Below are 13,112 nucleotides of genomic sequence, written 5' to 3' on the forward strand. Positions count from 1 at the left end.
ACCTCATACAGACATAAACACAGTGAATGACTTTGATTGAAGGAATCATTTTGTACATGAACTAACCATAATATCCTCACCTCAATGGCCTCAGCTGATCCTAACTTTTTCATTAACACATTGTCTGAAAAATACCCCATATAATCTTGATGTGAGGGGCAGAGCTAACGAGGTAGTCCCTCCAGGTTGTAAAGTTGACGTCATGGAGATACCTTCGAACTGTCAACTTGTCCAGGAAACAACACTATATAAAGGTGTGGTGAGGTGTAGATACTCAACAGGTGCGTAGGTTACAGGAGGTCGAGTCACGTAGATAGATTGCTAGGAATTTCTAGAGAATTGGTGATACCATTTTGTGGATTACTATGCGCAGAGGAGTTAATTCATTGAGATGTACGTGAGTAAAAACACCGGAATGTACACCGGAATGTACTCAAATTCTGTGGGACACCCGACTCAACCTCTGAATAGTCAGAACTTCATGCAATATACGGATTTCACCAGTTATCATCACGTCACAGGCATCAGTGACCCACATGCCCAGACGACAGGTGTGTGGAATCCTGCTTACTTAGCAGGTCCGCGGGAGGAGTGGTCACCGTATGGCCAGAGCGTGGACTTCCACAGTTTGAGCCCAGGTACAGAACAGATACATTTCAGTTCCCCGGATCTGACATCCATCCTGCCTACGGGGCCGGGTACTCTTCCATCACTCAACTCCCCTGCCGAGCAGTACTCTCCAGACTCAGAGAGAAGAAACTCATACGACTGGATCAGACACAATGTACATTCATCCAGTACAGGTAAACTCCCCAAATCCCAGTTCCCTTGAGCCTGTCTCATATCTATGAATTGGCTTAGTTTATTTCCTCAATTTTTTGTATTTATTTTGTACAGTAGGCTACTTATCGTTGAACGCCAGAAACAGTTTTTTGATTTATGAACTTCGCAGGGGGGGGGGGATTACACCTATTAGAAAAATAGCACACGTTATGGATTTGTTGATCCAATGTCAGTGCTCAATGGCAGACGTCAGATTTAACATTTTGAGTGGGTGTAGGCTTACAAGATACAAAACAAGCATTGTTGTCACACTGAAAACAGAATACATATTCATATACACAAGTTCCTGAACCATTGCACAACGTCACACACATTCATCAAACAGAACCTTTTCACCTATCCTTTCCTCTGGTTAAAATATTTGAGTGAAAAGCTAACATCCGAGGCGAGGGATTCTGTAGTCTGTGGTTCCCCACCCTCTCTGTCCACTGTGGGGGTGACAGGTTAAGCAGATAAGGCTGACAGCCAGGTGTTTGGTTTGGACTGGGCTGGGTGTCTCAGACAGGACAGGATCAACCCTCCTCTACTGGAAACTCTCCTGGCCTTATCTCACTTTGTGTTCCCCTCCTCGTCCTACTGCGATCAATGTTCGGTCGCACCGTGCCGCCAAGACCTCTCCTGTGGATCAATACCATCTCCCTGACTCACCCGTCCCTGGCGCTGTGTGTGTGTGTGTGAGAATGGGTGTTGTGTGTGTGTATAGTAATTGTGTGTGTGCGCACGCACACAAGTGGGACTGAATGGCTATCTATGTAAACTCCTATGTAAACAGCTCTCACAGTGATAAGAACCACCACGGTAATGTCTTACATAGTCTCTTACACAGTGCTTCGGATTAACATGACTAATAGGGTAGATGGAGCTTCACAGGCGCCAGAGAGCTTTCAACCAACCCTGTGTGTGAGACTCAACTCTAACACGGCTCCAGACAGATCTCCATCAGCAAATGTAGCGGTCTGCGGTGTCACTACTGTTCATACATTGTGCAGCCTGAGTCATGGAGATATCTTCACAATGCTTACACTTGAATCTACGTATGCCAATCCCTCTTTTGTATTTATCATATCACCTGACATACCAATTTAACCAATTTAGAACATCGACATCAAAATCCTTGGACCATTCCTTTAATAGTTGATAGAGACATTTATTATTATACTTGTTAAATTGTCATACTTGTGTTTGGTTCCAGGAGGGAAGACGCGGACCAAGGACAAGTACAGGGTGGTGTACACAGACCAGCAGCGCCTAGAGCTAGAGAAGGAGTTCCAGTACAGCCGGTACATCACCATCAGGAGGAAGACAGAGCTGGCCCTGGGCCTCAGCCTCTCAGAGAGACAGGTGTGTGTTACAGAGGCAGTTGACGAGCTGTAGAAAGAGTTCCAGTGCAGAGCTGGCCCTGGGCCTCAGCCTCTCAGAGAGACAGGTGAGTCAGAGAGACAGGTGTGTGTTACAGAGACAGTTGGAGAGCTGTAGAAAGAGTTCCAGTGCAGAGCTGGCCCTGGGCCTCAGCCTCTCAGAGAGACAGGTGAGTCAGAGAGACAGGTGTGTGTTACAGAGATAGTTGGAGAGCTGTAGAAAGAGTTCCAGTGCAGAGCTGGCCCTGGGCCTCAGCCTCTCAGAGAGACAGGTGAGTCAGAGAGACAGGTGTGTGTTACAGAGACAGTTGGAGAGCTGTAGAAAGAGTTCCAGTGCAGAGCTGGCCCTGGGCCTCAGCCTCTCAGAGAGACAGGTGAGTCAGAGAGACAGGTGTGTGTTACAGAGATAGTTGGAGAGCTGTAGAAAGAGTTCCAGTGCAGAGCTGGCCCTGGGCCTCAGCCTCTCAGAGAGACAGGTGAGTCAGAGAGACAGGTGTGTGTTACAGAGACAGTTGGAGAGCTGTAGAAAGAGTTCCAGTGCAGAGCTGGCCCTGGGCCTCAGCCTCTCAGAGAGACAGGTGAGTCAGAGAGACAGGTGTGTGTTACAGAGACAGTTGGAGAGCTGTAGAAAGAGTTCCAATGCAGAGCTGGCCCTGGGCCTCAGCCTCTCAGAGAGACAGGTGAGTCAGAGAGACAGGTGTGTGTTACAGAGACAGTTGGAGAGCTGTAGAAAGAGTTCCAGTGCAGAGCTGGCCCTGGGCCTCTCAGAGGGACAGGTAGATGGCAGAGAGCAGACATGTCGGTGAAAGTGACGGGTGGGTCAGAGAGACAGGTGAGCGCCACAGGTGGGTCTCAGAGAGCAATGTAGGTCTCATCATTCTCTGATATCACCACAGGTAAAGATCTGGTTCCAGAACAGGAGAGCCAAGGAGAGGAAAATTACCAAGAAGAAGATCCAGCTGTCCCAGCAGACCTCTAAGACTACAACTACCCTGACCTTTTCCCCATCCTGCCTGGCTGACCCCAGCAATGGCTCCATGGCAACCAGCTCCAGCTTGTTGTCAGAGACAATATCAATGACTATCAAAGAGGAGTACAGAGGATAACAATATTAAACTACTGTTCCCATGACAATCACTACAGAAGATGTAATTGACCTCAGTGATATGATGAAAATACTATTACATGCGTCTTGCACACCTGTAGTAGAATGCTACGGTCTGTGTTATGATAAGAAGAAAGAGATAGAGAAAGAAGAACAGGTTACACTATGCAAATATGTATAAAATACATAAGTGCCTTATTTGCAACTGCTTTTGTGTTTATATTTTCTTTACGCAAATTAATTTGTAACAAAAAAAAACGGAAATGTTTTGATCTGATCTCGTTTTAAAAAAAAGATTTTGCTTGAAAGGTTTGATTCGTTTTGAGGCACTGTGGAGGGAAATTCAATTGAAGAGATGTTGAGATACAAAGTAAGCAGGGGTATTTCTCTTCACATCCTGATAGTTGATCTACCGCTGGCCTTCAGTTTCTCAATCATATGATTCATCCAGACAAATAAATGTCTTGGAACGTCTTATTGGTACAAACATTTGTGTTATAAATGACTTTACAAGTGTATCGTTGACACCTAGGCTACATATAGATGTTGTTTGTCCCGTTTTGCCAAAATGGACACCTGAAAACAAGTGCTGTAGTATGTGCCAAGATAGCCATGATCACAAAGGAGAGAAACCACACGCTTTAGCCGTTTACAGTCTCTCCACAAGTGATGAGTTTGCTATTTTAATGTCATAGGCAAATGAAAAGTTTCATGATTGCACTATCAAACTGATAAAAACCTTATCTAAGTCACATGATGATGGGTACGGAACTCATTGCATTGCTGTAAAACTTATGGACACTTACATCCACAGATGACAGTATTTGGCCTTAACTCTTATGAATTTCACATTAATCTGTGCAGTCTGCTGATTTTGAAATTGCATACCCCTTTCTCTCTGCTTATTGTCTAATATGGGACATGACAAGAAGATGTCAGAAGAATATGTTAGTTATATGATTACAACAGCATACCTGGGCATCTGTGTCACCTGTCTTATAGATCAGTAACCATAGAGAGGTAATGATCCTGGGGTTGTGGAGAATTCAACTGTGATTGGCCATAAAGACTGTGTTTATTACTCCTCAGATGGGATAACTGGTAGGCCAATGCTCTTAACCTTGGACCTCTGACCTCTATGCTGTACTATTAGAGAAGACAGGAACAACTTTTGCTTGTTTTTAAAACAGGATTTTATTATCAAAGTGCAGTTTCCAATCACAGTGGCATCAACAATGAGCACGACAAGTGACTCCTCTGCATATTACATTGTTATCAACACTTTGTTAGAAACATTATCTTTATTTATCAACAGCCTCTTCACAATTTGTTCTTTTAGCTTGACTTATTGAGTGAGAATGAGATACCCTATGGCAAAAGCATATGTGCTTTATTTTTAGTCAATGAGGGGATTCTCAACTGGAAATAATGCAACTCAAACCGGAAATGCATCACCAATGTTAACCCTCCAAAACCAGAGATGTGGAAAGGTTCAAGGGAAGAAAAAAAAGGATTGATGGTGTGAAAAGATATGACCATGTATCTAAACAACTATTTTACAACATTAGCTTATTATTGCACTAGCTCAAAAAACAATTTCTAAAAATTATACATGATCTTATTTTGTGTACAGGTACTGTGCTGTATAAAGATCATCATGTAACTACTATCTTAGATATAACCAGAAATGTATGCATGTGTGTGTAGGCCAGGATGATTTTCCTCAGACAAATAAGAGTATATTTGATTTTTTAGCAATATCTCAAGATGTGTTAACTAGGGAGATGGACTGCAAGCTTTAAAGTATTGACTTAAGATATTGGTAATTCAATTTCTGTTATGCAATTATAAAAATTCATTAAAACATTATTTGAAATCACTATTGTATTACTTCTATCATGCAGCAAACACATGTAGGAATTTGTGACATATCACACAACTGAAACAAGACCAAACTGGTAAAACACTTTTCCAAAGAAGGACATGTGGTAAAGAAATGTGGTACAGAAATGTGGTACAGAAAAACAGAAGTGATGTATCCACTTCTTGGAAACAGACAGTGTCCACTTCTTGGAAACAGACAGTGTCCACTTCTTGGAAACAGACAGTGTCCACTTCTTGGAAACAGACAGTGTCCACTTCTTGGAAACAGACAGTGTCCACTTCTTGGAAACAGACAGTGTCCACATCTTGGAAACAGACAGTGTCCACATCTTGGAAACAGACAGTGTCCACATCTTGGAAACAGACAGTGTCCACTTCTTGGAAACAGACAGTGTCCACTTCTTGGAAACAGACAGTGTCCACTTCTTGGAAACAGACAGTGTCCACTTCTTGGAAACAGACAGTGTCCACTTCTTGGAAACAGACAGTGTCCACTTCTTGGAAACAGACAGTGTCCACTTCTTGGAAACAGACAGTGTCCACTTCTTGGAAACAGACAGTGTCCACTTCTTGGAAACAGACAGTGTCCACTTCTTGGAAACAGACAGTGTCCACTTCTTGGAAACAGACAGTGTCCACTTCTTGGAAACAGACAGTGTCCACTTCTTGGAAACAGACAGTGTCCACTTCTTGGAAACAGACAGTGTCCACTTCTTGGAAACAGACAGTGTCCACTTCTTGGAAACAGACAGTGTCCACTTCTTGGAAACAGACAGTGTCCACTTCTTGGAAACAGACAGTGTCCACTTCTTGGAAACAGACAGTGTCCACTTCTTGGAAACAGACAGTGTCCACTTCTTGGAAACAGACAGTGTCCACTTCTTGGAAACAGACAGTGTCCACTTCTTGGAAACAGACAGTGTCCACTTCTTGGAAACAGACAGTGTCAACTTCTTGGAAACAGACAGTGTCAACTTCTTGGAAACAGACAGTGTCCACTTCTTGGAAACAGACAGTGTCCACTTCTTGGAAACAGACAGTGTCCACTTCTTGGAAACAGACAGTGTCCACTTCTTGGAAACAGACAGTGTCCACTTCTTGGAAACAGACAGTGTCCACTTCTTGGAAACAGACAGTGTCCACTTCTTGGAAACAGACAGTGTCCACTTCTTGGAAACAGACAGTGTCCACTGTAAAGTGTGAACATACAAAACACAGCTGTTACTGTAAATGTAACTAAGACAACATGATTCAACATGGGCCTCTCAGGGAGTGCATCCCAATAATCTCTTTCTTCCTGAAATGTGCGCTCGTTCACCACTTCCCACACATTTAAAAGCATTGGATTGGTGTTGGCATGGGCAACAGGGAGATTCCATATTCCATTAATTTCCTTCCAAATCCAAGAAGGGAAGTGAACAAGAAAAGGAGAGATCGTTGGGACGCAACCAGTGATTCATCTCAGACTCTCAGTGATTCTGTCACGCCCTGACCTTAGAGCCTTTTTATGTCTCTATTTTGGTTCGGTCAGGGTGTGATTTGGGTGGGCATTCTATGCCCACCCAATGTTCTATGTTTTGTGTTTCTATGTTTTGGCCGGGTATGGTTCTCAATCAGGGACAGCTGTCTATAGTTGTCTCTGATTGAGAATCATACTTACGCAGACTTTTTCCCTTTTGTTATTGTGGGAAGTTATCTTTGTTAGTGGCACTATAGCCCTGTTAAGCTTCACGGTCATTCCTTTATTTTGTTGGCAACATTTTTATCAATAAAAGAAGATGTACGCTCACCACACTGTGCTTTGGTCCTCTTATTCCTTCCAGGAAGATGGCTGTGACAGATTCAACTCTGTGTCCTTCTATTCTATCATATTGAATCTAGACAGTACCTTGCTTCATGGCCTTTCTGTACCCTGGCGTACACACAGTCCTCCTCCTCAGGTGTGTCTACCTTCTGCCGGGGACCCTGTAATGTTTTAAACTGTCCATACTCCACCTCGATCAACGCCTCCCTCTCCTTCTGTCTCATCTGCTTCTTCAGTATCCTGACATCAGCGTATTCCACAACCTGGATGTCATCATTAGCTAGAGGAAGAGAGAGCAAGAGCGAGAGGGACAGGTGGGGAGACATTACATCTAGTATTTCAATGACAAGACTGGTAAACGCGGTAAATTATAGTACTTAAGAGAAAATGAAGAGGTACTGATAAATTTCCTCTAACCTGGCGTCTTTGAAGGTTTATTTTTCTTCTGGACACAGTAAACTGCCACCACCATCACTAGGACAATAACCACTGCTGCCAGAGACCCTGCTACCATCCAGATGATTACTGGGTAAAAGAGAGGAAGCAAAACAACATATGGTGTGGAAGGTTGTTCCATTGTAAAAACCAGCCACCAATGTTACTACAGATATAGGATTTTAATTTCAGCCCTTTTGTTACAGCAGAAAGCATTTCCTGTAAGTGCAGGAGGATTTAATTGTCTTTGTGGAATGATACTTCTTGACCGTCAAAAGGCCTTTGATACAGTCAACCATTGTCTCCTAATCTCCAAACTGGAGGCACTGGAGTTAAACAGTATCCCTCTAGGCTGGTTAAAGTCCTACTTGTAAAGTAGGGAGCAAGTGGAAGAGGTTAAATGGTTCACTGTTTCAGGCAAATCCAATAAGTTGTAGTGTTCTGCAGGGGAGCCTGCATGGACAACTACTGTTTTTACTGTATATAAACGATACGAAAGAGGCTTGTTCTCAGTCTTTTCCTTTATGCGGATGACTCTACACTTCTGGTGTCTCACTAAAGTAAAACTGTTGGAGAGCATACTTAGCACAGAGCTTACTAACATTAGCAAATGTCTTGGAGAAGCTCTCTCTGCATTGGTTGAAGTCTTCTGTTCCATTACGAATGTCCCCTACGATATAACTGCCGTGATAGACGTTCTGATAGACGGTCTCCTTTCGTTTTTATGCTGTATTATCTCGCTGCCGTACTGTGTTGAACCGTGTTTGATCTTGCATGGCCATCTTGTCACAAGAGGTGTAACGGCTCGAAGAGTGATGGGTGTGGAGTCAGGCGCAGAGAGCAGAGGATTCGTAAAAACACTTTATTTCCGTACAATCACAGCGCACAAAGAGGGTGACGCCGAACACAGGCGTAAAACACTCAAAAATGTACGACACAGGTACATACGCTGTCAGCGGAAAATCCAAAAGACAGGAACACTCCTTGACCAAAAACAGCAAACAAGCCCGCACGAACACAGGCGGGCTAACGGAACTTAAATAACCGACCCAAAACCCCAAACAAGGAACAGGTGAAACCAATTAGACCCAACAAAACAAAAAGGGGAAACGGGATCGGTAGCAGCTAGTAGAACGGCGACGACGAGCGCCACCCGAACGGGAAGAGGAGCCACCTTCGGTGATATTCGTGACAAGAGGACCACCATGGAAATAAGTCCCAGACTTTATTGTGTGTTATCCTCGAGGATTTTACTCAAGTGCAAGTACGGCTTTTTCAAGTTATGTGTGCTTGTTATTTAAAATGGTTTGAATTTTTTTTAAACGACACTAAACTGTATGATAATGACACCAATAAAACATCAGGGTGAGCATTATCACTTACTAAAATTCCACAGGGTCTGATGGGATTTTGTCACTGACATTTTGGGTGGCATATGTAATTGCTGGGTCTGGAGGTCACAAAGGTGTCAAGTACCTTACCAGTGGTTGTTCTACTGGTGGAGGCCTCAGTCCCAGTCGTGGTTGCCACTGGTGTAGGCTTAGCACACAGGGTATTACCAGCTGCAATCACCCATTCTGCTGTCTTTGTCTTGTTGGGTTTGGTGCAGTTAATATATATGAGTGCTGTAGGCAATAAATACAGGAATCAAATGTGTATCTGAATTAAACACTGGCAAACGGACAGTGCAGTTTCTCAACAGGTCAATTTCCATTGATAAGGATCGACCATTATCATAATTGTTATCATTAATCTTGTTTCACAATACGTCTGTTTAACAAAATAAATTAAACAGCAGATAACCTGGACAGTGCGAGATTCTCTCGCTGGTGGTAACACTGTTGATGTTGTTTTTGACGGTGCAGGTGAGATCTCCAGACTGGCCTTTCTTCAGCATGATGGTGTCTGTCTTGTCACCAGGAGAGGCCTCAGTGTCTCTCAGTGGTTGTCCATCCAAAGTCCAGCTGTACTGGGGACCGTCCCCCTCAGAGGAGCAGGACACCCTCACCTCTCCATTAGACAGGCACTCAGAGGACAGCTTTGCAGGGGACACAGGGGCTAGGGGGAAGATGAACAATTGTCACGTTCATCGTATGAATCGGACCAAGGCGCAGCGTTGTATGCGTACATTCTTCATTATATTAAGAATGAACACTGAACAAACTAACCAAAATAACAAAACGAACCGTGAAGCTATATGAATAGTACAGACAGGCAACTAAACATAGAACAAGAACACACAAACACCAAAGGGGAAATGGCTACCTAAATATGATCCCCAATCAGAGACAACGATAAACAGCTGCCTCTGATTGGGAACCATATCAGGCCACCATAAACATAGAAATACCTAGACCTACAAAACTCTAGACATACAAAACACCTAGACAATACAAACCCCTAGACAATACAAAAACTAGGGTATCCACCCTAGTCACACCCTGACCTAACCAAAAATATAAAGAAAACAGAGATATCTCAGGTCAGGGCGTGACAACAATGGTATTTATGTTGAGGTTATAATGTTGTTACTGGTTGCTGTCTAGTTTATCACAATTACAGCTCTATGGACACATTTACATACTTTAAATAGTTACATATTATTAAATGCATTTTTAGTTACTTTGATTTATAAGTCAATGCATCATACTTGTTGATGAAATGTCCTAAATTAATATCTAGGAAGTGAATAGTGAAATTAATGTATCAAATAATAAAATAATATAGTCATGAGTTAGAGTGAGGCATTTACCTTCAATTAACAGTTGTAGTCCTCTGGTGCCCAATGATGTTCCATTTTGATCAAAGGTTACAATTACGTATTGAGCTAAATCAGTCCTTTCTGTGTTATTTATCATAAGTGTCCCATTGCTGATGAAGAAGTGTGACCTAGCTTTAATGGAGTCATGGATTATCACCTCATTGTCTTTCATTCGGAATATTCGTATAGAATGGTCTTTTATAAGTGTGATTTCATATGCTCTGGCATCAGTCACCAGCTGGAGATAGACAGTTCCTCCCAGAGCTGCATAACATGACCTGTTCTGTCTAGCATCACAAGAGGTCACCATACCTGAAAATCAAGAAGAAAGTCAGTGACTATTACTGTCCCCGTTTTGAGTTTAATTTTACAGATGATGATACAAGCACGCAACAGTATATGGAAGTATATATATATGAGACTGTTCAGTGCAAAAAAAAATTATATACAGTATATACATATACAGTATACAGTACCAGTCAAAAGTTGACTCCTACTCATTACAGGATTTTTCTTTATTTTTTACATTGTAGAATAGTGAAGAAATCAAAATGATGAAATAACATTTTAGATTCTTTAAAGTAACCACCCTTTGCCTTGATGACTGCTATGCACACTCTTGGCATTATCTCAACCAACTTCATGAGGTAGTCAGTCACCTGCATTTCAATGAACAGGTTTGCCTTGGTAAAAGTTAATTTGTGGAATTTCTTTCCAACTTAATGCATTTTAATGCAATTAATGTAGCTAACACAACATGCCACTGGAACACAGGAGCGATGGTTGCTGATAATGGGCCTCTGTACGCCTATGTAGATATTCCATAAACAAATTAGCAGTTTCCAGCGACAATAGTAATTTACAACATTAACAAAGTCTACACTGTATTTCTGATCAATTTGATGTTATTTTAATGGACAAAAAAATGTGCTTTTCTTTCAAAACAAGGACATTTCAAAGTGATCCCAAACTTTTGAATGGTAGTGTATATACACGTTTCCTGATATTTCTTATATCTCTCAGATATAGGAAAGACACTTCAGAACAAATATCCTTTAGATTCTTTCATGGGACTAACTGTTCAATGCATTTGTATGGGCTAATTGTCACGAGGGACTAGGTGTGTGAGGAAGAATCAGGCGCAGAGCAGAGAGTTCCACAGGAAGAAGTGCACTTTAATACGTGTTGGGGAATAATCAGAATTAGTTGGGTAACATAGATAAGATGTTTTATTTTCATTATATGTTTGTGAGTTACTTCTCATCAGAATGTCTATTTTTGTATAATACTGTTCGCCATTTGCAGTCATCTGTTCTCTGTCAGGACTAAGTTACTTGTGCCGCAGAGAGGGGAGAGGTCAACCGTGTATCTCTTGGCTCCACAATGTCTCTGTGCCAGTCACTGTGTCTCTGTGATCTTGTCAAGGAGGGGTGCATTTGATATATGCCTGTTGATAGGTTTTGTTTTATGGTTCTGAGAGCGAGAAAATAACATAGTTTAGGAGACAAAGCTGAACGATAATTTATGGCCAATGCTGTCTGGCTATGTGTGTCTTTGCTATAAAGGATCTCAGTTGCAATGTGTAAGGACTCTCAGAGAATTCATTGATAGACACTGAATTGATCTGAGAGTCACAGGGTTGTGATGGAGCTCATATAATTAAAGATGGACTTTATGATAACTCTGACTTGTGTGTGGTTTGCTCTCATGATTTGGTAAATAAAGGAAATGTCCACGACATAAGGCACCAAAAGCAATGCCCACAACACAGGGCGCGGAAAAATATGGACCAACCCAAAACACAGGGTACCAGCTCCAGAACACGAACACACCTAATAACACACACAAGTAACACAAGAATAATCCCGCACAAAACAAGGGCGGGTATACGCACTTTAAATGAGGAAGCCCATCAAGCACACACAAATAGACACAGGTGCAACTAATTAGACAAAACAAACAGAAAACAAAAAAGGGATCGGTGGCGGCTAGTAGGCCGCCGATGACCCCCGAGCACCGCCCGAACAGGCAGGGGAGCCAACTTCGGCGGAAGTCGTGACACTTAATAGCAATAAGGCCAAACTTAATCATTTCAAGGGGTCTTATTCAAAATCAAATAGCAAAATGATCCTTGGTTTCACCTTCTTAAAATATAGCTTAGTAGCCCCCCCCCCCCCTCCCCGGACTCTTATGGGTTAATTGGCAACATTCTGAAACAGCACCTCAGTTTATGAGAGGTATTAATTTGACAAAAGTGATTGAGTAACCTACAGTATACTGTATCACAAAGAGCTGTGATCAAGCGATGCTCTTACTGCTTTATATAATATACAATACTGCTTATATTATGCATAAAAAGAGGGACACTGACACATAAAGAAACATCTTACCATGAGACACTCCTACTAAGATCCCCAGCAGTCCAAACACAGCCTCCATGTCTCTTCACAACACAGGGCTCAACTTAACAAATTAACCTCCTGTACTTGAACAAAGTCATCTATTTTTCATCCAGTGGGGAATTTTCATAACCCGTCAGTGTTTTACGGCATAAACAAAACCTTGGCAAAGGTGGTAGGAAAGATACTCCAGCTGCCCCTGCCGTTCAGTAAAATTCACTCAGTTTGTGACAAAAGAAACCTAACTCTAGTCACAGGTTCTTACTTAGAGGAAAGAGGAAGAGCCTTGTGGCCCTGCCTCACAATTTCAGTACCAATCAAAAGTTTGAACACACCTACTCATTCAAGTTTTTTTTGTTATTTTACTATTTTCTACGTTGTGGGAATAATAGTGAAGACATCAAAACTATGAATATGGAATAATGTAGTAACCAAAAAAGTGTTAAACAAAACTAAATATATTTTATATTTGAGATTCTTCAAAGTAGCCACCCTTTGCCTTGATGACAGCTTTAACCTCTTG

The 13,112-nt window shown here is 42.1% G+C and overlaps 2 protein-coding genes across 2 annotated transcripts; one reads left to right on the forward strand and one right to left on the reverse strand.

Moving 5' to 3' along the window:
• The first annotated feature begins 269 nt into the window (after positions 1-269).
• LOC109910111 (homeobox protein CDX-1-like) lies at positions 270-5,185 on the forward strand. The gene is made up of 3 exons (XM_020509262.2): positions 270-803; positions 2,036-2,184; positions 3,098-5,185. Exons 1-3 carry the CDS (start codon positions 392-394, stop codon positions 3,305-3,307), a joined length of 771 nt encoding a protein of 256 aa, XP_020364851.1. The 5' UTR covers positions 270-391; the 3' UTR covers positions 3,308-5,185.
• LOC109910075 (uncharacterized) lies at positions 4,605-12,832 on the reverse strand. The gene is made up of 6 exons (XM_020509234.2): positions 12,581-12,832; positions 10,182-10,502; positions 9,233-9,487; positions 8,911-9,054; positions 7,412-7,519; positions 4,605-7,274 (listed from the first exon to the last, which is right to left on the reverse strand). The coding sequence occupies exons 1-6, from the start codon at positions 12,627-12,629 to the stop codon at positions 7,057-7,059; spliced, it is 1,095 nt and encodes a 364-aa protein (XP_020364823.1). The 5' UTR covers positions 12,630-12,832; the 3' UTR covers positions 4,605-7,056.
• Positions 12,833-13,112: the final 280 nt, after the last annotated feature.

The sequence above is a fragment of the Oncorhynchus kisutch genome, linkage group LG19, assembly GCF_002021735.2.
Source record: "Oncorhynchus kisutch isolate 150728-3 linkage group LG19, Okis_V2, whole genome shotgun sequence".
In the NCBI taxonomy this organism is placed as follows: Eukaryota; Metazoa; Chordata; class Actinopteri; order Salmoniformes; family Salmonidae; genus Oncorhynchus; species Oncorhynchus kisutch.